General features: G+C 39.2%; 1 protein-coding gene across 2 annotated transcripts in view; it reads left to right on the top strand.

Annotated features, from left to right (window-relative positions):
• LOC101081475 (ovostatin homolog 2-like) overlaps positions 1-26,141 on the top strand; it is a 57,384-nt gene that overhangs the window by 9,692 nt on the left and 21,551 nt on the right. For both annotated transcript variants that reach the window (XM_019834475.2, XR_006600526.1), the window contains exons 8-20: positions 1,227-1,344; positions 6,165-6,276; positions 7,564-7,673; positions 8,011-8,169; positions 9,082-9,309; positions 10,158-10,212; positions 10,654-10,799; positions 11,179-11,328; positions 20,227-20,397; positions 21,379-21,523; positions 24,208-24,313; positions 24,981-25,209; positions 25,462-25,591. In XM_019834475.2, the coding sequence (XP_019690034.2) occupies positions 1,227-1,344; positions 6,165-6,276; positions 7,564-7,673; positions 8,011-8,169; positions 9,082-9,309; positions 10,158-10,212; positions 10,654-10,799; positions 11,179-11,328; positions 20,227-20,397; positions 21,379-21,523; positions 24,208-24,313; positions 24,981-25,209; positions 25,462-25,591 (1,859 nt within the window). The remainder of the gene's footprint in view (positions 1-1,226; positions 1,345-6,164; positions 6,277-7,563; positions 7,674-8,010; positions 8,170-9,081; positions 9,310-10,157; positions 10,213-10,653; positions 10,800-11,178; positions 11,329-20,226; positions 20,398-21,378; positions 21,524-24,207; positions 24,314-24,980; positions 25,210-25,461; positions 25,592-26,141) is intronic.

The raw sequence follows: 26,141 nt of genomic DNA, 5'->3' as shown, positions 1-26,141 counted from the left end.
ATGTTTTTCTAAATGAAGCAATCCTCAAATAACAAAAAATATCAAATCAACTGTATTTGCCTTTGATTGAAATTAAAAAAAAAACCACCTTGTGTTGTGGTTTTTTGTGTGTTTTAGGAGAAAATGAGATATTTATTTAATCTCACCCCACAAGACATACTTTTGATCAAAATTTATCTGTTTATGCCAGTCTCCATACCTGCTACATTTGTTGGATGTACAATGAGAATTGTTGTTTAAAGTATTGATCTGGGGGTGCCTGGGTGGCTCAGTCGGTTAAGTGTCCAACTTGGGCTCAGGTGATGCTCTTCCGGTTCGTGAGTCACAGACCAATGTCGGGCTCTGGGCTGACCGCTCAGAGCCTGGAGCCTGCTTCAGGTTCTGTCTCTCCTTCTCTCTCTGCCCCTCCCCTGCTCGCACTCTGTCTCTCTCTCTCTCAAAAACAAATAAATATAAAAAAAATTTTTTTAAGTATTGATCTGGAAGTATTTTAAGATCCTAAATAATCCAGGAGCGCCTGGGTGGCTCAGTCGGTTAATCCTCTGACTCTTGGTTTCGGCTCAGGTCACGATCTCACGGTTTCTTGAGTTCGAGCCCCACATCGGGCTCCAAGATGACAGTGCGGAGCCCGCTTGGGATTCTCTGTCTCCCTTTCTCTGCCCCTCCCCTACTTGCACTATCTCTGCCTCTCTCAAAATATAAATAAACTTAAAAAAAATCCTAATAATCCACATGTTACTTAGATCCATATATATTTTCTGCTAAAAAAAAAAATGGTGCTGCAGACAAATTTTATAATATTTCTATCAGGCTAAAATATAATTTAAAAAACTCGATGTGATCATTAAATCCCTTTTGCTGAGACTTTAGGTTCTACATTTCCCTGAATTTGATTTTTGTTTTCTTTTAAGTAAGCTCTGTGCCCAACATGGGGCTTGAACTCACAGTGCTGAGATCGGCCGACACATGCTGTTATCAACTGAGCCAACCAGGCACCCCTTGAGTTTGATTTTTAAAAAGGCAGCCGAATCCTCATAACAGATCACATGCCTAATTGAATTCAAATTCTGTGGGGAAGATAGCACTAATAGATGATGATTGCTAATAGAATTCCGTCATTGGGGTAGCCATACGTTCCGGATTTCACATACAATTTCTGAAAAAGCCCATAAAAGAGGCCCATGGTATTGTTCATCTATAACTGTCACGACACTTTCTCCTACCAGGTACACCTATGGCCAGCCGGTGCAAGGAAAAGCTCAAATCCGGGTGTGCAGAAAATTCTTTTCCTCCGAGAACTGTGAGAACAACAACAATGAAATATGTGAACAATTTATTGCGCAGGTACAGATCATTATTATTATTGTCATTATCATTATATTTCATTATTATTCTTTCTTCGATTCTGTAGAGGAGGAAAAATCCTCCCTCTACCTTTTAAAGTCTTCCACTGGACTAAATAGAATTAAGTTTACATGAAGCAGGCTAACAGGAGAAAAAAACCCAAAGTTTTACTAGGTACATACAGCGGTCCCATAATGAAATTGAGGTCCCAAAAGATGACCAAGGCAAGCAGCTTTTATACTTTTTGACAGAGGGACAATAAATTTGTGAGGAATTGACAGGACAAAGAAAACAGGTGTTTGTAAGCTTTAATTAGTAAGGAATTCGAATTGGAATTTGGGTCGAGGGAGTGGATTAGAAAAAAACCAACAAGGTTTTTTTTGGGGTTTTTTGGGTTTTTTTTTTCCTAGAGCTTTCGTGGCTTTAAAGTCCCTGTCTCTGGTGGTAAGGATGTCTTTTTACTTTTTAGTGCAGCGAGGGTGCCTTTCACCTGGGAGTTTTTTTCCCCTCTTTCAGGGGGACCAAGGAGGATCTAAGTGTCCTTGCACCGGCTCTTTCTTAAGTAACTTTTATGTAAAATAATCAATATGCCTTGGGGCGCCTGGGTGGCTCAGTAAGCTAAGTGTCCGACTTTTGATTTTGACTCAGGTCACGATCTCATGGTCGTGAGATCGAGCCCACATCAGGCTCTGTGCTGACAGCATGGACCCTACTTTGAATGCTTTCTCCCTCTCTCTCTATCCCTCCCCTTCTCTCTCTCTCTCTCTCTCTCTCTCTCTCTCAATAAGTAAACATATAAAATAAAATAATAAAATGAAATTAAAATAAAATGAAATTAAATGATAAAATAAAATAAAATATCGATATGCCCACGTGGCATGTTTGGGGGGAAACTGCCCTTGGCCCCTACAATTCCGTTTATAAAAGGGACTTAAAAACATTATTTTCATTTTGTGGGTAATGGAGGCTGCAGCTAGGTAAGGTGAAGAATAAGGAGCAAATACAACGTCCACCAATAGTCTCTTTCTCTAGGCCATGTAAATGGTTACCCACCTATGGATTCATAGAATTTTTAAATTTGAAAAACCTTATTGGTTTTCTTGGTTTTTTTTTTTTTATTTTTTTTAACATTTTATTTATTTTTGAGACAGGGAGAGACAGAGCATGAACGGGGGAGGGTCAGAGAGAGAGGGAGACACAGAATCCGAAACAGGCTCCAGGCTCAGAGCAGTAAGCACAGAACCCGACGCGGGGCTCGAACTCACGGTCTGCGAGATCATGACCTGAGACGAAGTCGGACGCTCAACCGACTGAGCCACCCAGGCGCCCCGGTTTTCTTGTTTTATATACCGTCTAGATGATCTCTCTGGTCTTCCCATGTGGAATCATTAGTCATCTGTTAAATTAACAAATCCCTGATAGGACCCACCATGAAATCTAGAATTGTCCTTGTGAAAAAAGTTCATTCACACACACCTGCGATTCGGAGTATCTACCTGCTAATCTCAGTAAACAATCCTGTCCATTTATTTGAGGATCAACTTAGGACCTCGAAAATGAGATTTGCATATATTTCAGTTTATAATTTAAGCCTGATTGTCCTGAAGTTACTCGCCAAATTGATGAACATCAATTGGTAAATATCGAGATTTGCTAAAGACAAGCAGAACTCCTGTAGATAAGAATTGCAGGCAAAGAAAGGCTGAGTCGAATTCTTCCATATCAGCAGTGCAGTTTTCCGTAGTGTGATTTTAATGTAATTTAGTCATTTTACCAAGTGATGGGTGTTCTCTCTGCGAATGGCTTTTTGCTCCCCAGTGTGACAAGTATAGCAATAAATAATCTGCTAAAACTATCTTTCTATATCAGTGGTTTTATGTATTTCATACAGATTCATTCACATGGGTTTCATGAATCAAAGGAGATGATAGATAGATAGATAGATGATAGAATCACACACAATTTTACATTTAAAAAATATTGTCAAAAAAATTTTTAAGCATTTAAATTCCTGTCAGCAATGTGTGAGAGGACTATAGTTCCGAAGTTACTGCCGGCAATATATATAGCAGGCTTTAAAATGTTGCCATTTTGAGGGGCGCCTGGGTGGCGCAGTCGGTTAAGCGTCCGACTTCAGCCAGGTCACAATCTCGCGGTCCGTGAGTTCGAGCCCCGCGTCAGGCTCTGGGCTGATGGCTCAGAGCCTGGAGCCTGTTTCCGATTCTGTGTCTCCCCCTCTCTCTGCCCCTCCCCCGTTCATGCTCTGTCTCTCTCTGTCCCAAAAATAAATAAACGTTAAAAAAAAAAATGTTGCCATTTTGAAAGAAGTTTCTTTTGCTTTCATTGGTATTATTTGTGAATTTGAGTGTATTTTCATATTTTTGTTATGAGTTTGAATTTGTTCTTTCAAGAATCCTTAATGATCCTTGTTTTCCCTGTTTGTGTGAAACTGAAACTTTCTTTTAGTATAAATATTGCCCTCTATCCCCTGAGCAAATATTTTTTCAAGTCTGTTATTTAAATATTGACTTTGATTGTGTTATTTTTGAAATACCAAAGTTCCTGATGTTTACAGGTTTTCAGCCTTAGGAAATGTTCTCACCTACCACCATGTTGTACGTGTGGCTATCTGAGCGTGATTTTAACATTTTAAAAATTTCTCTAATCAACATAAAGTAGTTTTTATTATGCTGTAAAATAACACATTTCGTTTTCTTCTAAATGGATACTAAGTTGTATTAGCATCTAATCTTACACAACTTTGGTCTCCCTCTTTATTCTAAATAGTGCTCGTAAAAGGTTATTCTGTGTTGTTGGACTTCCTCTGACTTTTGTTTTATTATTTCCTTTCTGATATTATTTTTTTGTTCCTAAATCATTTATTTTTTTGAATTTTTTTTATGTTTTATTTCTTATATTTGAGAGAGACGGACAGAGGGACAGAGCACAGGTGGGGTGGGAACAAAGAGAGAGGGAGACAGAATCTGAAGCAGGCTCCAGGTTCTAAGCGGTTAGCACAGAGCCTGATGAAGGGCTCGAACTCATGAGCCATGAGATCATGACCTGAGCCAAAGGAGGATGCCCAACCGACTGAGCCACCCAGACGTCCCTAAATCATTTATTTAAAAAAAATTTTTTTTAACGTTTATTTATTTTTGAGACAGAGAGAGATAGAGCATGAACGGGGGAGGGTCAGAGAGAGAGGGAGACACAGAATCCGAAGCAGGCTCCAGGCTCTGAGCAGTCAGCACAGAGCCCGACGTGGGGCTCGAACTCACGGACCGTGAGATCATGACCTGAGCCGAAGTCAGACGCTTAACCAACTGAGCCACCCAGGGGCCCCTATCATTTATTTTTATAATCATCATATTCTTTCTTTTCCCTGAAATTTTAGTTTATTTTGGTGGTTTTAAAAAATGTTGTTTCTTCTCCTTAAAAACATTGTGTTTTACTTTCTCTTTTAACCATAGCTTAATACCATAGATTTTGATGCAAAACACTTTTGTCCTTGTCTTTAATGTCGAGATTCTTATTGATTTACGTTATATTTTCTCTTTGACTCAGGTATTACTGAAAAATGGTTTTTTTTTTCTTAATTTCAAGGCATGTAAGATTCTTTTGATTACATTTTATTTTCATTTTTTTAATTTTTAATTTTTGTTTTTTTAGAGAGAGAGAGAATGTGTGAATGGGGGGGGAGGAGCAGAGAGAGAGAGAGAGAGAGGGAGGGAGAGAATCTTAAGCAGTCTCCACATCCAGGGCAGAGCCCAAGGTAGGGCTCGATCCCACGACCTTGAGATCATGACCTGAGCTGAAATCAAGCATCAGACGTTCAACCAACTGAGCCACCCAGGCGCCTCTGTCATTTCTTTGTAATTTGTATTATAAATAGACAAAGTAAAATTGCCTGTTTTTGTTGTTGTTAACATTATAGTTGATGGTTCAGAGGAGCACATGTTCTGGGATCAGAATGCCTAGCTACCACTTTCTATCTGTGTGACCTTGGGCAGATTATATATTTCAGTTTATTCATCCATATAATGGTGATGACAATCGAGTCTCCTCATGTGGTAGTTTTGAGAGTCAGATGAATTGATCTATCCCTCTACCATTTTAAATTTAGAATTAATAGTACCGTTCATTTTAAAATATAATTAAATCTACGTTTCTCTCATTCCTGATGTCACCAATGAAAGATCATCTATAGATTTGTTCTTCATTTTAAATAACAATTTACAGGGCGCCTGGGTGGCGCAGTCGGTTAAGCGTCTGACTTCAGCCAGGTCACGATCTCGTGGTCTGTGAGTTCGAGCCCCGCGTCAGGCTCTGGGCTGATGGCTCGGAGCCTGGAGCCTGTTTCCGATTCTGTGTCTCCCTCTCTCTCTGCCCCTCCCCCGTTCATGCTCTGTCTCTCTCTGTCCCAAAAATAAATAAACGTTGAAAATAAATAAATAAATAAATAAATAAATAAATAAATAACAGTTTACCTTAAAAAGAGTTCTTGTGTGACACACTTGAAGACTCAAGATGATTTTAATCTCTAATTCTTAAAATAGGATTCTCATCTTTAATTTATTGCCATCTACATTGTTGTCGATAGAATATCCCTGAAGTCTGTAAAATACACATTACCTCCTTCACTTGTTGTAATTGCTGATGGACTCCCAGCCCTTCTTTCGGAATTCTTGGTCATTTCAACAAGTTTGTGAGATGAAACCATGGGGTGGTGGGGGAAGGTAGAAATCTGTGCTAAAAGTCTATATCCCTTTAAGACCTTTGAATCCCTAATCTTTTCATTATACCTTCTCTTCATTTTTCAGTTGAGAAACGGTTGTGTGACTCAAATTGTGAATACGAAAGTCTTCCAACTCTACCGCTCAGGATTTTTCATGTCATTTCAAACCGCTGTAACAGTTACGGAATTTGGGACAGGTAATGGTCATGTTTTATGGGCAACCTGGGGGTATATGCAGCTTCCTAGGGAGAAGTGTATCTAGTAAGCAAGATTCACCAAATAGAGATCAATAATTGTTCCACATAGTAAAGTGGAGTACATTTACCAATAGGTCAACTTGAAGGCTGCTTCTGAAAAAAGATTTTCCTCGTAATGTTTAAAATAAACTTATTATGTAAATGTTACAGGTTTATATCTACTTCTGTGCCTGCATCAATCAGACAGAGATTTCTTTGAAGTAGCAAGCTAAGCTAATAAAGTAGGCACTCTTTTTAATTTTGGGTAAATCAGTTGATAACCAATTGACCGGGTCTGAGCTTTGATTTAATACAAAAGTTCACAATCTACAGCTAGAATGTCAAACCCAGCTCCACACTTCTTTATGTAAAGTTTACTAGAACACGACCCCATTCGTTTACCTTGCTTAACAGCTAAAATACCAAAGTTTTGTAGCTTATGGTTCACAAGCTTAGAATAATAACTGTGAGGTCCTCTTCACAGAAGTTTGTCAACTTCTGATTTAATACAAATGGAGACATTTGCGGGTATAAAATATCATTGAGAAATTTACAAGATGGCACATGAGTGCTCAATAAATAAATCATTGTTAAAAGAATAACAAAGAAAAAGAGGAAAGTGGAATTTAATTTGGAGTGGAGAAAGCCAGATTCAATTGCTATTTTTGTTGCTTAAAAATGAGTGAGATAATATTATTTATAAAGTGCTTTGTATAAACACACTTGATCAATAGCGTGATGGCATTTGTTATAGGTATTTGTCGCATTGTAACTTAGCTACGTATGTTTACCTCTGCTTATCACAATTCATTCCTATTTACTTTGCTTTCAGATATTTTTCTTATCTTGGAAAAGCCTAAAAGCATAGTTATCTTGACAGGCTAAAGAAAGATTTAAAGGAAGTGAAAGCCTTCTCTCAAGAGATGTCTATGACATTCTCTGCTATAAAAGGAGTTACAAGCCAGAACTGAGTAGAATGGTCAGAAGAAAGAAATTAAAAGCATTTTCTCCTGCTTCTGGTCCAAACATTTTCACATTAATTATGTTATTAAGTTTGATGTGTATTATAACCAGATAGATACAGAGTATTCTGAAACATACTCCAAAGCACCTACGCTTTCCTTTCAATGTAGAAGAATGTAATTCTCTGTATAGAAGTTGCACATATCCCCTAAGCTATTTGTTCTTTTGAGATTCTAGATTAAACAAGTCATCCTCCCTCACACTATTTTTTTTTATTTCTTACAGGTGTGCAGATCAGTGAAAAGACTTCCATTTTTCTCACTCAATTGCTTGGGAGTGTGAGCTTTGAGAATATGGATTCTTTCTACAGAAGAGGAATTCCTTATTTTGGAACTGTAGGTTTGACTTAAAAATACATATTCTCATTTCATTTTCTTGGATCATGGATTGCCCTTTGAAAATTTCTGGACATCTCTTTCCTACTTTTATAACACACTTGTAGCCTCACGATGTCTGATAGATGAAAGTCCCTCACGGGGGAAGGAAAGCGATCAACACAATTATAGCTGTTTCCATCTTATGTATCTATTTAATAGACCATCTTTCTGTCTATTGGATTTTAATAAAATTACAAATAAGCGATCACATTTATGAATAGAAAATTCTTTCTCTATAGAAAGGTGATGTTTTGAGTTTTAAAAATTAATGCCTTTTTTTTTTTTTTTGGCACAGCTTAAATTTTCTGGACCTAATAATGTACCGATGGGGAACAAGCCATTGCGATTGGAGCTAAATAATAGATTTATAGGAAACTACACCACAGGCGACAATGGGGAAGCTCTGTTTTCCATCGACACTTCAGATATATTCGATTCAGAGTTCAACCTGAAAGTAAGACACCAAAGAGTAGACAAGATCCCACAAAGTATTTGAGTGTTAGGAATTTTGAACATTAGGAATCTCCTAAAAGATCATTTATATTAAGAATATATTTTAGGGTCACCTAGGTGGCTCAGTCAGTTAACTGTCGACTTGGGCTCAGGTCATGATCTCGCGGTTCATGAGTTCGAGCCTCATGTCGGGCTCTGTGCTGACAGCTCAGAGCCTGGAGCCTGCTTCAGATTCTGTGTCTCCCTCTCTCTCTGCCCCTCTGCCACTCACACTCTGTCTCTCTCTCTCTCTCAAAAATAAATACAAACATTTAAAAAATAGAAAATATATATATTTTTTAAAAGTTGCAACATTTCACATATTTTATATGTCTCCTTGTTCATTAAATAATATGTAAGAATACTTACTCAAGAGGATGAGATAATAGCCTGGTACAATTGTTATAAAGTCTGTAACATCCAATATTTTCCTCCGAGACACCAGAAATAGTTCGTGAAGATGATTTGGCCTTTTTATCCCCTTTGATCATTTGATGCCTGGATAGGGGAGATACTACAATTTCCACTTTTCTGCTTCTTGAACAGAATTTTAGAGTTAAACAATTCATCCACGTTCAAATATAGCTGAAGGACACAGGGTGTAAGGCTATTCCCTGACTTCAGTGACAAAGTAAAAATAAACTAGCGTAGACCTAATAAAATATACGTACAACTATGGTCATGTTTTTTGTACGCCAAAAAAGAAGAAAGCGTAATTATTACTTTACTTCCAATAACTTGATATTTGAAACGTCAGGCACAAGCTAAGATTCCTCTCTACTGTGAAGAGATAAGAAGCCTTCCATTCTGGAATGATCCCTGTCCTTAAAAGTCTTTATAGCTCTAACATCCTTTACTTCTCTTTTCCTATTAGGCCATGTATATTCGACCTAAGAACTGCTATCCTCCCAGCTGGTTAGCGCCTGAGTATGTGGATGCACATTTCTCAGTTTCACGCTTTTACTCCCGAACCAACAGCTTCCTGAAGATTGTTCCTGAACCAAAACAGCTTAGATGCAATCAACAGAAAACTGTTACTGTGCATTACACCCTAAACAAAGAAGCATATAGGGATGATTCCAGTATCAACTTTTTTTATCTGGTAAGTCTCCACTGATGGATCCTGGGGTCTTGTCTGATTGTCTGCTTAGCACAGGGCGGCTTGGAACGGGGACATCAATCGTGTCATTGTTCCTGAGTGAGCAGACCCCATGTGGCTGTGACTACCCTTGGATCTGCTAAAAACAAACACAGAAACAAGTAAATGAACACATAAAAACATCCAAGGCAATTTCAATTTCCCTAAGGTTGAAAAACCTGCCATTCAGAGTCCGCTCTTTTAAACATTCAGTTATAATTCACATCGAGTATCCATGACCCTTCATGAGAGTAAAACATTAGGCAGAGACAAGAGAGTAAAGGGGAAGGCTAATTTTAATAAGCAGTAAAAGGAATGAGCCCTTTTGGCTCTGTCTCCATATTTATCCATTTTGTCCTTATGAGGCAAAGGGAAAAAAAAAAGTTACACTTTTCAGTTTACAAATAAGGGAACAGTGGTGGAGAAGTGACATGACTTGGCTTCCTTGAAGCGAGACAGGCTAAATAATTCAGGGCTTTGTACACTCCCTTGCGTGGTGAATTGCATGTTATTTACCAAGTTGCTAGCACAGAATAGACTTTCAATTCATCGTCGTCAGTTTCTGAGTTCTTTTCCAAGTGGTGCAGTTTTGCATTTGTTCGTAGAAGTTTCTGTGTTCTTTTCCAAGTGGTGCAGTTTTGCATTTGTTCGTAGAAGTTTCTGTGTTCTTTTCCAAGTGGTGCAGTTTTGCATTTGTTCGTAGAAGCTACCTTATCTTTGGAACAGAATTATCATCAGACCGTCATTAGCAATTTTTCAGATTCTGTTAGATAGCGTGATGTTACACGTCGTGTTTCCTGTGTTCTGTCCAGGTGATGGTAAAAGGGGCTATCTTCCTCAGCGGACAAAAGGAAATCAGAAACAAAGGTAAACATGATACATTCATTTGTTTTTGTTTTTGTTTTTTTTTTACGAGGTACTCTGCCTTCATTTTTCTTTCCTTCTAAGAAAATGTTATAGGGATAGTCAAGAGCACTTGACGTTAACAATTAGTGGGTGGGAAGCAATAGTATGACCCCAGGGTATTCTTCCAAATATCGCAGAGAAAGTGATTTCAACTCCTTTCAATCCTTGCCAGGCTGTCAAGCCCATTACAGAAACGTGCTCCGCCAAACCCAAATATTGTTGCCGCCTAAATTATGCAGTCTTTTTTATCTGCCCGCGTCGTTCCCATTATTTAACTTGTTTGCCTTTAACACAAAGCCCAATTCGCTCCTGCTGTCCATTAGCCATTCTCTCTTATCCAAGTGTAGCCAGTGAGCCAGGGAAGTTTTGGCACTAAAGTTAATGGCATCTCCTACTACACAGCCTGGAATGGAAACTTCTCGTTCCCGATCAACATCAGTGCCGATCTTGCTCCTGTGGCTGTCATGCTTGTCTACACCCTTCACCCCAGTGGGGAAATTGTGGCTGACAGTGTCAGATTCCAGGTTGACAAGTGCTTTAAAAACAAGGTGATGTTTCTTCTATTTCTTTCCTGTCCTGAGAGAGAGGAGCGAAGCAGTTCTCTCCCCGCTGTCTCCTTCTTTACGTGACTACTATCGCCTTTACGCGGTGATCTCACAATAAATGTCGGTGTGATTAAAACAGGGGGGATGAGGGGCGCCTGGGTGGCTCAGTCGGTTGAGCGACCGACTTCGGCTCAGGTCATGATCTCGTGGTCCATGAGTTCGAGCCCCACGTCAGGCTCTGTGCTGACAGCTTAGAGCCTGGAGCCCGCTTCGGATTCTGTGTCTCCCTCTCTCCTTGCCCCTCCCCCCCCCAAAAATAAATAAAGATTAAAAAAAATTTTTTTTATAAGTATCTTACTCTCCTTTTCTTCCTCCACTTTAGGTTAGCATGAAGTTCTCTAAGGAGCAGGGGCTACCTGGCTCCAACACGGATCTCTACCTTCAAGCAGCCCCTGACTCATTCTGCGCACTCCGGGCTGTGGATAAAAGTGTTCTTCTGCTGAAATCCGAACAACAGCTGTCAGCCGAAAGTGTAAGCTCTCTGATCTCCTCCTGTTCCTCCTTTTCATCTGGACTCCTTGCCTTTCAGCCGATGTGCTTTATTTGAGACGAAACAAGTTTTAGAATATCAAGTATTCTCCTCCTTTGTTCTCTCAGGGATTATACACTTTATTTTTCTTGAAACTTAAAGTTAAATCTCTGTGTTGGAAGAGATGCTTGGATACAGTCTACAGTTGTCTATTACCTATTAAGAGATCTTATATTCTCGTAAGCATTTCCAGACCAGCAATTCTAGAATTTCACATCAAAATTGTTTCCATCAATAACTGTTGGCTATTTTCCCTTTATTATTTTTTTTTTGGCATGAGGACATATAAATATTGAAAGGTATGATCCCATTTATAACTAATTGAAACACTAAAAATTTTTCTTCTGATTAAAATTATACTTATTGTCTTAAGCTATTTGAACTGCTACAAGAAAATACCCCCAAACTAGGTAGCTTATAAACAACAGAAATATTTCTCACAGTTCTGAAGGCTGAAATTCTGACATCAGGGAGCTGGCATGGTCAGGCAAGGCCCCTCTTCTGGTTTGCAGACTCCTTGTGTCCTCACATGGTGGAAGGGACAAGGGACATCTCTCAGGCGTCTTTGGTAAGGGCATTAATCTCACTCTCTACCCACTCCACCGAATCACCTCCCCAAGGCTCCACCTCCCAATTCCATCACTCTGGGCATGAGGATTTCAACATACAAGTTCAGACCACAGCACCTGTGTCCTGCGGAAAATGTGCAAAATACACAAAGGCAGAAAGAAGGAAATCTTTAAAATCATTCATAATCTTAACACTATGATAATTTGTTTTAATTTCACAAAATGGACTTTTATTATATAGATACGGACATTTCTGATGTAATTTGTTAAATCTCTTTTCTGAAGGCATATATATTTTACAAACGGGATCTCACTGAAAAACACAATTTAGTATTCTGCTTTTAACAATCTATAGTACATCCAGCTTTAAGTATAAATTATAAAAATTAATGACTTAATATACTAACAATTAATCATGACATAAGCTATACATTTTTTCCCAATGTCAAAGTTGAATACATTTAAATTTCTTATTGGGGTTGAGAAGCTTCTTTTTTTTTTTTTTTTAAGTTTACTTATTTTTGTCGGGGGGAGGGGCAGAGAGAGACAGAGAATCCCAAGCAGACTCCGCACTGTCAACACAGAGCCCAATGCAGGGCTTTCGAACTCAAGAACCAGGAGATCGTGACCTGAGCCGAAATCAAGAGTCGGATGCCTAATGGACTGAGCCACCCAGATACCCTGGAGCTACGAAGCTTCTAACTGATTTCAGAGTCAGAAAAGTATCAACAAATAAAGGATAAACTTACCTATAAACATGGAAAATCTATATATACTTTTCTTCTAAGAGTTTCATGGAGCCAGAGTAAATCATCTCTACTCATCCTTCCTACAACTGGAGGTAGCAAGCTCTTAGAGAAACCACCTTGAGAGGGGTGTCTGGGTGGCTCAGTCAGTTAAGCCTCCGACTTCAGCTCAGGTCATACATGATCTGTGGCTCCTGAGTTCTAGCCCTGCTTCGGGCTCTGTGCTGACAGCTTGGAGCCTGGAGCCTGCTTCGGATTCTGTCTCCCTCTCTCTCTCGGCCCCTCCCCCACTTATACTTTGTCTCTCTCTCTCTCAAAAATAAACAAACATTTAAAAAATATTAAAAAAAAAAAACACCCTGAGGAAAAACCACCTAGGGTCCACCAATAGAAAATTCCAGCATTTCACCAGACCAGAAGATACAAGTGAATCAGAATATATCAGAGCCAAAGGAGGTTGCCCTTGTTTATTATCTATGGCCATATTAACAGTGTAAATCAAGCGATGTTATATAAAGGAGAACGTTCCTATTCATATTAAGTTTATAGTACTGTCAATATTATGTTATATAAGTTTAATTTTTAGTTTTAAATGTTAAAAGATATAAGGATTGTATAGAGAACTCTCATGTACTCTCTACCCAGATTCACCAGTTTTTAACATTATGCCACATCTGTTTTCTCTTTCCCATTCTCTCTCCCCCCTTTCTCTCTCTCTCTCTCCTCACTCTCTCTCTCTCACACACACACACACACACATATGTATATAGCATTTCAAATTTTTTTTCTAAACCATTCGAGAGTGAGTAGAAAACTTCATGCTATATTATTCCTTAATATATCAGTGTTCATTTCCTAAAAGCAAGGATATTCTCCTGCATAATCACAATACAGTTATCAAATTTAGGATACTGCACATTGTTTCAGTACTTTCGATCTAATCTGCCAGCTATGTTCAAGTTTTGTCAGTTGTCCTCTATACGACACATTTTCCCTAATTTAGTGCAAGATCCAGGGCAGAATCGCATATTGCATTTGGTAGTCATGTTCCTTTAGTTTCCTTTAACCTGGAACAGAATCTTTCTTTGTCTCTAACAAATCTGACCTTTTAGAACAACATAAGCCAAGTAGTTTTTTAAATAGGATGTTCCTCATTTTAAGTTTGTCTGATGTTTCTCATGTTTGAGCCAAGATTATGCATCTCTGTCCAGAATACAGCGTGTAAGATACTGTGTGTTTTTCAAGGTACACGAGATTCAGCCGCGCATCTGGTGACGGTAATTTTAGTCACCTGATAAAGGTGTTTCCATATATCTCCACTGGCTATTTTGTTCCTTAAACTAATGAGCAATTTGTGCTTATTAAGACTCTTTGTACATCCTGCTTCTCATCGGAATTTCCTTGGAGTTAGCATCCATTCATAGTTTTTGCCAAAACCAATATTGGTATGAGAGTTGGAACACGATTTTCTAGTTCTCCCTCTTCCTCTTTACTTATGGATGCAGGAATATTTATTTCCCAACGTTTATAATTTTGAATTAATAATTCACAATTCAGGGGTGCCTGGGTGGCTCAGTCGGTTAAGCGTCTGACTTCGGCTCAGGTCATGATCTCACAGTCCGTGAGTTCGAGCCCCGCCTGGGGCTCTGTGCTGACAGCTCAGAGCCTGGAGCCTGCTTCGGATTCTGTGTCTCCCTCTCTCCCTCTTCCCCTTTCCCACTCATGCTCTCTCTCTCTCTCTCTCTCAAAAATAAAAATAAAATCACAAAACTTTTTTAAATAGTAATTCACAATTCATTACTATCCTTTATTTTTATGTTACAATTATCTTAAATTCTCCCAGTGGGAACATCTTCAAGTCGGTGCCAGTGTTCTTGTGACGTGCCCACATCATGGTTTTAGCAATTGCTGATTTTCTGGTGCAAGATGCTATAGGCCCATCTTGTACTTTCTTTTCTCCAGCCTTGAAAATAACTATTTTTCCAGGGATCCTTAATTCACTAGACAATGGAATAGTGTTTATTTTATTTCTCTCTTCTTAAAATTTAATATCTATCCAGTTGATACAACATTATCTTTGCTCTGCTGGTTTGCAATACTTTTCCATAGACTGTATTTCTATTTGCAATTATATTTATTTCTGGAGTTTATATTCTATCCCACTGGTCTGCCTGTCTATGGATGGGTCAGCACCACAGTTTTAATTATGGAAGCTTTGTAGGGTGCATTAATTTTTGGGTAGAAATCAACTCCTCATTCTCATCCCCCAGCTCTTATATTTCAGAGTTTCCTTAGCTATTTTGCCATGTTTGATTTTCTGTAGCAACTTTATCTTTAACTTGTCTAATTCCAGAAGACGTTCACTGATATTTTTTTATTGTGATTGCATGGAATTTATGAATCACATCAAGTACATCTTGATGGTGAAATGTCACATCAAGAACCTGGAATGCCTTTTTCATTTGTTCAACTGTACTTTTACGTCTTTCGTGAATTTTAATTTTAAATAATTTTTATGTAGTTTCCTGTTAAGCTTATCCAGAAGCAGGTTAACTTCTTTTGTTGCTATTGTGAAGTTTTCTCTTCTATAACACATTCTACCTTGTTATGATTTGTGTACACGAGAGGTATTTTTTTGCAGAATAATTTTATAATTTTGCTAACTCGCTGAAATCCTTTAGTGATTTAGTTCTAGAAGTTGTTCTCTAGGCTTTCTAGGGATACTGCCATATTACCAACAAATAGCACAGAGCCTGATGCGGGCCTCGAACTCACTGACCGCGAGATCATGACCTGAGCCAAAGTCGGACGCTTAACTGACTGAGCCACACAGGCGCTCCCCTGATGATCTATTTTTAAAAAATTATTTGCCTGATTGCAGTAGAATATTAAATTGCAGGAGAAATAACATCCTTGCCTTGTTCTGGACTCTAGCAGAATATCCTGTGCCTGGTGCTTTGTGCATGGTAGCTTCTTAATAATTTTATTTCTTTTGTAGAAATTGGTCTGCTTAAGCATTCTCTCTCTACTGGTGTCACTTTTGGCAATTTATATTTTCCTGAGAAATTAAGTCTTTCTATTTAGGCTTTCAAATTTATTTGTACTGAGAAGTGCAAAGAAATCTCATGATATTTAAAAACTCTGTGCTGTATATCAATCGTTACACCCTTCTTTTCTTTAATTTTTTCCTCTTTATGTAACTTTTATTTTGCATATTTTTAGTTTCTTCCTTTTTCCTCCTTATTAATTTGTTAGTAGTTTACCTGTTTTGTTGATTTTTTTCAACTTCAGATTTTGATTGATTAATTTGATCTAATATGGGCTTTTTGAAGTATTCTAACACATTAATTTTTGCTTGTGTCCATATAACTTTATTGTTGCTTGTTTTGTTGATGTTATTTTTTTTTGTTTTTGTTTTCAACGTTTATTTTTTATTTTTGGGACAGAGAGAGACAGAGCATGAACGGGGGAGGGGCAGAGAGAGAGGGAGACACAGAATCGGAAACAGGCTCCAGGCTCCGAGCCATCAGCCCAGAGCCCGACGCGGGGCTCGAACTCACGGACCGCGAGATCGTGACCTGGCTGAAGTCGGACGCTTAACCGACTGCGCCACCCAGGCGCCCCTGTTGATGTTATTTTTAACTTTTTTTCCTTAGAAATTTGCATAATTTTCATTTATTTATATTTATTGGTTTAAGCGTTAAGGCCTATGAATTCTTCTCTGATCTCTACTTTTAAAGTATCCCTTAGATTGGATCTGTAGCAATCACATCATCATTTTTCAGAAATTCTATACTACCTGCATTTAGCCTTTCCCTGAAAACTTACTTAGTGAAGCATTCTATAATGTATATGTAGACAGGCCTACCTATATGGGGATTTTCGTTTTAATTTCAAGTTATCCTGCCTCGTGATCAGTAATCTTTCTACTTTATGGAAACTACTGATTTTTTTTCTGCGTGCTCAAATGTATCAACAGATTCTGAGAATGGTTCACTTGTATTCAGAAGATGCAATCTCTTTTATCGGTTCGTTTTCTATCCGTAAGCTCTAATGTGTTTCCAAGTTTTTATTTATATTCCAGATAGTTAACATACGTGTAATATTAGTGTCAGGTGTACAATATAGTGAGTCCACACTTTCCTACAACAACAGGTGCTCACCACGACAAGTGCACTCCTTAATTCCCTTCATCTATTTAACCCATCCTCCATCCACCTCCCCTCTGGTAACCGTCCGGTTGTTCTCCACAGTTAAGAGTCTGTTTCTTGGTTTCTCTCTCTCTTTTCCCCCCTTTGCCCATTTGTTTTGCTTCTTAAGTTCCACATAAGAGTGAAATCATATTGTGTTTATCTTTCTCTGACTTATTTCGTGTAACATAATACTCTCTAGCTCCATCCACGTCATTGCAAATGGCAAGATTCTGTTGTTATTTTTTAAATACACTTGACTTGTCTTGTACTCAGAGTAGTGTGTTAAACTACTCCATAAAGAGTGTTTCTGTCTACCTCCCCTTGCACCTTCTGCTGTTTCTACTTTGCATAAATGACTGCTGTATTTTTTTTTAATTTTTTTTTAACGTTTATTTATTTTTGAGACAGAGAGAGACAGAGCATGAACGGGGGAGGGTCAGAGAGAGAGAGAGAGACACAGAATCGGAAGCAGGCTCCAGGCTCTGAGCGGTCAGCACAGAGCCCGACGTGGGGCTCGAACTCACGGACCGTGAGATCACGACCTGAGCCGAAGTCAGACGCTTAACCGACCGAGCCACCCAGGCGCCCCAAATGACTGCTGTATTATCTGGTGCACAGATATTCATTACTCTTGTCCCTTTATTGTGCAATGGGGGGTTTAGCACTACAAAGTGCCCTTTTCTATCTTATTTGATGCCTTTTGTCCTTACTTCTACTTTGTCTAATATCAAGATCATTACAACCTCTGCTTTCTTATTAATTTCCTTTACCTACACTTTAGTTTTAGTATCTTGAAATATTGTATTTTATAGGTTTTTTCTAGAAGTATAGTGCTGGATTTTGCTTTAAAAAAATCTTTTTAGAAAAAAATTAAGTCTATTTACTTGTATTGATATGAGTGATATCATCAACTCTATCATAACAGGCATCAACTCTATCATAACATTTTTGTTATAATTACTGTGCAACATTTAAATTTACTTTATTTCTTTTTTTAAATGTTTATTTTGGAGAAAGAGAGTGAGCGAGGGAGGAACAGAGAGAGAGGGAGACAGAGGATCCAAAGCGGGCTCTGCGCTGAGAACAGAGAGCCGAATGTGGGGCTCGAAATCACAAACTGAACCTGAGACCATGACCTGAGTGGAAGTCGAACGCTTAACTGACTGAGCCCCCCAGGCACCCCAAATTTATTTTATTTCTTTAGCTTTTTGAGTTTTTCTTTGCTCTAGATGGTTTCAAATTTCTTGCATTTAACTGAGGTTTAATTTTTATTTTAGTGATCGTCTTTGTGTTTATATCTTTTATAATACTCTAATCTCACTTTTTTCTTGCCTAACCTTTAAATCTAACCAGTCATTTTTAAGTATATCTTTTGACTTCTTCCTATTATCTCTACCACAGTCAATAATTTTATTGTACTTTCACCTTTTCTCTCATGTTAAAGTTGGATCTTTATTTCTTTGTCAAAACATCCTATGTTTACATTCTACTTTTCTCTTCAAACGCACCGAGTTTCGCCCCCTTTGGTTGCCCAAAGCTCTTTTATACTAGACTCCTCAGAAGGTCACCTGGGTAGAGAATTCCCTGAATTTTGCATTCACAATTCTTTCACTAAAGCTTTGTTGTGGGAAGGACAAGCTATCTATATTTTAAATTCTTGGTTCCCACTTTCTTTAAATTTCTTGAAAATGCTGCTACCCTATTGGAATTGCTTCAAATCTTCCTTTTAAGGACACTGACATAAATCTGATTCGTGTGCCCTTGTAAATTATTTGATTTTTTTGCCTGAAGGGCTTGGCTTTTTCCCTTTATATTTAAAATCTAATATTTTGGGGGCGCCTGGGTGGCGCAGTCGGTTAAGCGTCCGACTTCAGCCAGATCACGATCTCGCGGTCGGTGAGTTCGAGCCCCGCGTCAGGCTCTGGGCTGATGGCTCAGAGCCTGGAGCCTGTTTCCGATTCTGTGTCTCCCTCTCTCTCTGCCCCTCCCCCGTTCATGCTCTGTCTCTCTCTGTCCCAAAAATAAATAAAAAACGTTGAAAAAAAATTTTTAAAAAAATAAAAAAATAAAAATCTAATATTTTTAGTAAAACACCTCTCAGAATCTGTTTAGGAGATGTTTTACCAGCTAGTCAGTAGACCCATGCATTGGGTAAACTCATTTTTTATTTCCAGAATTTGTCTTGAATTATAATTTTAAATATTAGTTTTTCCATTTTCCTCTTTCTAGAAAAACTCTGTAAGCAATATTGGATCTTCTTTGCCTGCTTTCCAAGTCAACTGCTTTGCCTGTGACTCATTTTAATTTATTTTCCTCTCGTTTTTATCCTTTTTTCTTTATTTTTATGTTGCTTTTTAAAGTTTTCTTTCAATCTATTTTTTCTTGAGCTCTGTATAATTTAGAGTTTATATCTGATATTAATTTGATTATTTCTGACTTTAATAAATTATCATTTTATTTCTTCCTAGGTCTTTCTCATTTCCTTTCTTTCTTTATTGAATTTCCAGTTCATGGTGCTTTTTTTAGTACCCCCAGTGAATGTTTAAGAATATTTGATTTAGGGGTGCCTGGAGCCAGTTAAGCGTCCAACTTCGCCTCAGGTCATGATCTCACCGCTCATGGGTTCGAGCTCCGTGTGGCACTCTGTTCGAGCCCCGTGTGGGCTGACAGCTCAGAGCCTGGAGCCTGTTTCAGATTCTGTGTCTCCCTCTCTCTCTGACCCTCCCCCGCTAGTGCTCTTTATCTCTCTCTCTCTCTCAAAAATAAATAAACATTAAAAAACATTTTAAGAATATTTGGTTTATATGAAATGTTTTTGGTTTTTCTTTTTTTTTGGTATAGCTTTTTCTCTATTTGTTCAGTTAGTGACTTTAGCAGACAAGTTGCATCAGCTGAAATGTTTTGATTTTCATTTTCTCCTTTATCTTACAGCAGTTTGGTATGGAATTAATTTTTTCCAGTTCTTGATATGTTTGTGGACAGTGTTCATTGATAAAGAGTGACTTTTTCAGTTATTTTAATGAAACGCTATTTGTTTAATAACAAATATTGTTGCTGATGGAAATAGGAGTGGAGAATGTTATCCTAAATGCTATCCTAAACCAAAGCTGAAAACTTTATGAACATGACATTGGCCACCTAAAACAAAACTGAAGTTTCCCTCTTCTGGAAGGATGAGTTGACAAAAAATGTTGGGTTAAATATTATGGCTATGCTCTTAAAATAAAGAGAAGATTGCTATGGAACAAAAAAGTATTTAAAATACTTGCCAATTTTGTAAAAATAAAAGAGGACTGCTTAAAACCGTTGGGAACCATGTGATTTTTCTCATAGGTGTACGATCTGCTTCCACATGTAGAACTGTATGGTTATTTCTATCATGGCCTCAACCTTGATGATGGCAAGTTTGACTCTTGCATTCCTCAGAAGGATATATTCTACAATGGTTTGTATTATATACCTGTAAGCAACTATGGGGATGGAGACGCCTATGATATTCTCAGGGTAAGATCACTTAAGACTTTAAAAATGATTTCATTTCAATTTTAAGTGTAGCATTCATAATGCATATCTGTGTTTTATTAAATGTGTCGTTTTCTTCCTATTCTTGGAGACTGGTGTCAGTAATCTTTTCAAGATGACTCGGAAACTATCTTATAAAAAGATATTAAGGGGTGCCTGGGTGGCTCAGTCAGTTAAGGGTCTGACTTCAACTCAGGTCATGATTTTATGTTTCATGAGTTCGAGCCCCGCGTCGGGCTCTGTGCCGACAGCTCAGAGCCTGGAGCCCGCTTCGGATTCTGTGTCCCCCTCTCTCTCTGCCCCTCCCCTGCTCATGCTCTGTCTCCTTCTGTCTCTCAAAAATAAGTAAAAGATTTTTAAAAAGGTATTAATTTTCTCCCTCTTTTGTTAAAAATAAGTGGCAGTGAAATCATAAAACTTTGTGTTCGAAGTAATGAGCCAGTCTTCAATTCATTGCAATAAATGTTACACAGAAATTACCAAACCAAGAAGCTGAAATATAGTCCAGGCTCCATCAATTAGATCCGCTGAAGTCTCCATAAGAGGAGCCAGAAGGCATGGAAGAAAAAGGGCTAGACAGACTTTAGTTTAATCTACAAGGGACTGTGCATTGCATGTGTATATATCTATGTGTTTGCATCTGTGTGACGTTAATTAGGGTGATGATAGTGCTTACCTCATAAGTATTTTTCCCTTTGCATTAAATGGAGAATGACTTAAAATACTTAGCAAAATCCTGGCACATACATGCTAGATAAATCATAATGCTGATCACTTTTGTTCCAAATTAAAGACTTTCCATACATCGAATAGAGCTGACTTGACTTCTAAAATCCCACACCCTTGCTGGCAGAGGAAACCTCTATCATCTGTTTATCATTATAATATATAGTTGGTAGGCCTTTTTTTAGGTCTTGCATGAAAGAAACACACAGCTTTCTTTTGTTGTTTGTTTCTTTGAAGGCTATGGGTCTGAAAGTCTTTACCAACCTTCATTACCGGAAACCGGAAGTATGTTCCATGGAGGGAAGGATGCCATTCCTCAGGCCATTGCATCTAGACGCAGAAGGATATGGGCCAATATACAGTGCCCCATCTAGAATTGCATGTGGGTATCACCTCACGCCAGTCAGAGTGGCTAAAAGGAACAAATCAGGAGACTATACATGCTGGAGAGGATGTGGAGAAACGGGAACCCTCTTGCACTGTTGGTGGGAATGCAAATTGGTGCAGCCACTCTGGAAAACAGTGTGGAGGTTCCTCAAAAAATTAAAAATAGATCTACCCTATGACCCAGCAATAGCACTGCTAGGAATTTACCCAAGGGATACGGGAGTGCTAATGCATAGGGGCACTTGTACCCCAATGTTTATAGCAGCACTTTCAACAATAGCCAAATTATGGAAAGAGCCTAAATGTCCATCAGCTGACGAATGGATAAAGAAATTGTGGTTTCTATATACAATGGAATACTACGTGGCAATGAGAAAGAATGAAATCTGGCCTTTTGTAGCAACGTGGATGGAACTGGAGAGTGTGATGCTAAGTGAAATAAGCCATACAGAGAAAGACAGATACCATATGGTTTCACTCATATGTGGATCCTGAGAAACTTAACAGAAGACCGTGGGGGAGGGGAAGGGGAAAAAAAAAGGTTAGACTTGCATATGGGTAATCTAGAATTTTGTGTCTTAGAGATGGCTAAAAGAGTGTGTGGAACTGGGTGTATTTGTGATAAAACTATAAAAATTGGGATTTATATGTGAATTAGGCCATGTTTTTTACTACAACTAGACATCCCGCAGGATAAGGCAGACTAGAAATGGTTTTTGGGTTTTGGTTTGGGTTTTTTTGTTGTTGTTCAAAGGAAGAATTAGCTTCGGATGTACAAGGAAGTTTATTTTTATCGGTAGAACACAGAATCAGAAGTGTTTAAGAGCAGGCTATGTGTCGTGATGCGGGAGGGACAATCATTGTAAGTGAGTGTGATACAGGAGAAGGTGTCCTGATGGGGCCCTTATACCTGTATTACGTGTAAACCACCGTCCACAGGGTTCAAGACAGAAGGCATTTTGATTCCCAGATAGCCGAAAAGCTGGCATCAGAGACGTGAGTTCAAATAGTAGTCCGTTTCCTATTGAAAGGGCTGTAAACACAAAAATCAGCCATCATCTTCGGCGAATGAGGTAATGAGACAGACGTTCAAAACGGGAATGTAGTCCGGAAGACAAATGAAACAAGATCATCGGGATGGGACTAAAATCAAGGCTGAATTCCAGATCTGAAAAGACGTGAATAACACCCAACAAATCCCCCTACACAATATCGAGGGAGTCCAGCAGTCGAAGTGGGGCTGATCCTGAAGATGAGCACCAGAAACTACTGGAGAAAAATGAAAGCCCTAACAACTTTACGCAAGGGTGGATTCAGCGGGTACTCAAGAGACCCTAGAAGTGTAGAGTTTAAAACCGCTTCGAAGTCCTAGTCAAGAGGTTGAAGCTCTGTACTTTTTTTTTCTGCGACTCGATGACACTATATTCAGTAATCTTTATCAGACACATTTAAACTGCTTAGTATCTTTCAATGACATATACTGAACCCCAAGGTCATTCCCTGTAATGTCCTCCTTCTTCAGTTATTCATTTGTTAACTCACTCAACAAACATTTATTGAGGCCAGGTACGGAGTCACACATCGTAAAGGCAGTGGCTTCATCTCGGCTTTTCTGGAACTTTTAGTCTCACAGGGAAGCCCGACAAGTGAAACAGGAACACCAAAAACCTGGGAAGAGTGCACGAAATGGGAAGAAAGTAAACAGGAGACATAAATTCCTCCGGGGCCTGTTAAATCCTTGGCATTTATGCCAAGACGTGAAAGATGAATGATTGTACATCGCAAAAGAGTTAGAAGCGCATTCCAAGCAGTGAGGGAAGCACTATGCAAGACCAGCGAAGAAAACAAAAGTGTTTCAGGGTGGGGAGAAGGATGGCTCAAAGGCCAGAGTAAAGATAGCCCAAGCAAGGGGCGCCTGGGTGGCGCAGTCGGTTAAGCGTCCGACTTCAGCCAGGTCACGCTCTCGCGGTCCGGGAGCTCGAGCCCCGCGTCGGGCTCTGGGCTGATGGCTCAGAGCCTGGAGCCTGTTTCCGATTCTGTGTCTCCCTCTCTCTCTGTCCCTCCCCCACTTGTGCTCTGTCTCTCAAAAAATAAATAAATGAGGGGCGCCTGGGTGGCGCAGTCGGTTAAGCGTCCGACTTCAGCGGGGTCACGCTCTCGCGGTCCGTGAGTTCGAGCCCCGCGTCGGGCTCTGGGCTGATGGCTCAGAGCCTGGAGCCTGTTTCTGGTTCTGTGTCTCCCTCTCTCTCTGCCCCTCCCCCGTTCATGCTCTGTCTCTCTCTGTCCCAAAAATAAATAAACGTTAAAAAAAAAATTAAAAAAAAAAGAATGCCGGTTACAGCCTAGAGGCCAAGTAAGTGCAAGATACCAGAATGTCAAATGAGAAGTTCAATTCAGGAACACACATCACTTTCTCTAAATCTGGCCCTGGAGGCACAATGTAGCCCGGTTGTTATTTTTGTCGGTTTGTTGCGGTTTTGAATAATGGCAGAGATTTGAACGCCAAAATGCCGATGCCTAGGTGTAGATATACATTTATTGGCAATGAGCCCCGGGAGCAAAGCCCTATTTTGCTTCACATTAAGGATGGGTGGTGACTAACGACATAGCTTATAGGTATGTGCCTTTGAAACACATACCTTTATTCTCTCCAGATAAAGCATTTCTCTTGTCTTTTAGCTGGTGGAGGCCTGAAGGAGAATTTTGACTATGTAGAACAGGCTATAATAGAAACGGTAAGAACAAACTTCCCAGAGACGTGGATATGGGACCTCGTCAGTGTCGAGTGAGTTTTTGAGTTTTCTCTCCTGGGTTTATTTCTATTTTCTTTTCGTTGTTATTTCTTAAACTTCACCATCGGCCGTATAAAGCAATACTGTATTGGGGCGCCTGGGTGGCGCAGTCGGTTGAGCGTCCGACTTCAGCCAGGTCACGATCTCGCGGTCCGTGAGTTCGAGCCCCGCGTCGGGCTCTGGGCTGATGGCTCAGAGCCTGGGGCCTGTTTCCGATTCTGTGTCTCCCTCTCTCTCTGCCCCTCCCCCGTTCATGCTCTGTCTCTCTCTGTCCCAAAAATAAATAAACGTTGAAAAAAAATTAAAAAAAAAATAAATAAAGCAATACCGTATTTGTAAAATAGAGACTATCATTCATTGGTATGTCCTGACCACGTTATTTTTTTTTTCCTCTAGCATTGTTTCTCATTTATTAATCTCATGCAGGCAGATGCAAGCTGCTTCAGCTTTTTTTTTAAATCGTGCAGTGTTCAAAGAAATTTGCCATTTTTAAAGATAAATTTGATAAAAATACGGCTTTCAAGATTGTTATCTAATGCCCTGTCTAAACATTTGAACTTACTTTTAACCTTCAGTTAATACGTTTTTGCTTGCTCTGCCCTACGTTTAGCTTCCTTGTGTAGACAAGGAATGCATTTTATCAATGATGTCTCTCCTTAGTTCCTCAGGTTCAGCAAACATGTCCTTCCTCGTCCCTGATACCATAACCCAGTGGCAGGCAAATGGCTTCTGTGTGAATGGTGACGCCGGGTTTGGCATTTCATCAACAGTCACTCTGGAAATCTCCCAGCCTTTTTTTGTTGAAATGACTTTGCCCTTTTCAGTTGTTCGAAATGAACAATCCGACTTGGTTGTCAGTGTCTTCAGCTACCTGAGTACATGTGTAGAGGTAAGTTGTTCCCTTCAATCTGGACATGAACTCTACCAACGCCAAAAGATCTCTCAATGTTTTCCTTGAATATTGCCCTAGTCTCTTTATTCTCAAATGCAAAAATGGCACTATCAAGTTATAAGACCTGTTCCCATAGTTTTTTGCTAGCAAATTGGCTAATTTTCTCAAGATGGGAAGAGGAATCGTAGCAGCAAAGTTTTTAGAACGCCACCCTCATTGCTTGACTGTTTTTTTTTTTTTTTTTTTCAGATTTCGGTCCGGCTGGAATCATCTCAGTATTTTGAAGCAAATATCAGCACCCCTAAAAACAATGGCAGTGAGATTATCCAAGCTGGAGAGAAGAAAACGTATGTCTGGACTCTTCTACCGAAGACATTGGGTAAGTCAATGGGTATGCCAATCCCTCATGGAAAACCAGCCCTTTTGTTTTTTAACTTTTTTTTTCTTTACTTTTATTTCCAGTATAGTTAACACAAAGCGTTATATTAGAGTCAGGTGTACAATAGAGTGAGTCAACAATTCTATACATTATTCAGGTCTCATCATGGTAGGTGCAGTCTTAATCCCCAGGATGCGTGAAATAGATGTAGGGAAAAAACAGCCTACTTTTATGGCCTTCATTTATTTTCCTTAAATCCTCTATACAAACATGGTTTTCTCCCTCACATTTTGTAAGTCTCATTTTTGTAAATTTTCTTTAAAAAATTGTTTTAAATGTTTATTTGTTTTTGTGAGAGAGACGGCACGCAAGCAGGGGAGGGGCAGAGAGAGCAGGAGTCACAGAATCCAAAGCAGGATCCAGGCTCTGAGCCATCAGCACAGAGCCCGATGTGGGGCTGGAACCCCTGAACCATGAAATCATGACCTGAGCCGGAATCAGACGCTTAAACGACTGAGCCACCCAGGTGCCCCTCCTCTTTGTAAATTTT

The sequence above is a fragment of the Felis catus genome, chromosome B4 (assembly GCF_018350175.1).
Source record: "Felis catus isolate Fca126 chromosome B4, F.catus_Fca126_mat1.0, whole genome shotgun sequence".
NCBI classification, from domain to species: domain Eukaryota; kingdom Metazoa; phylum Chordata; class Mammalia; order Carnivora; family Felidae; genus Felis; species Felis catus.
The sequence above is the reverse complement of the archived record's forward strand: the minus strand, read 5'-3'. Positions and strand labels throughout refer to the sequence as shown.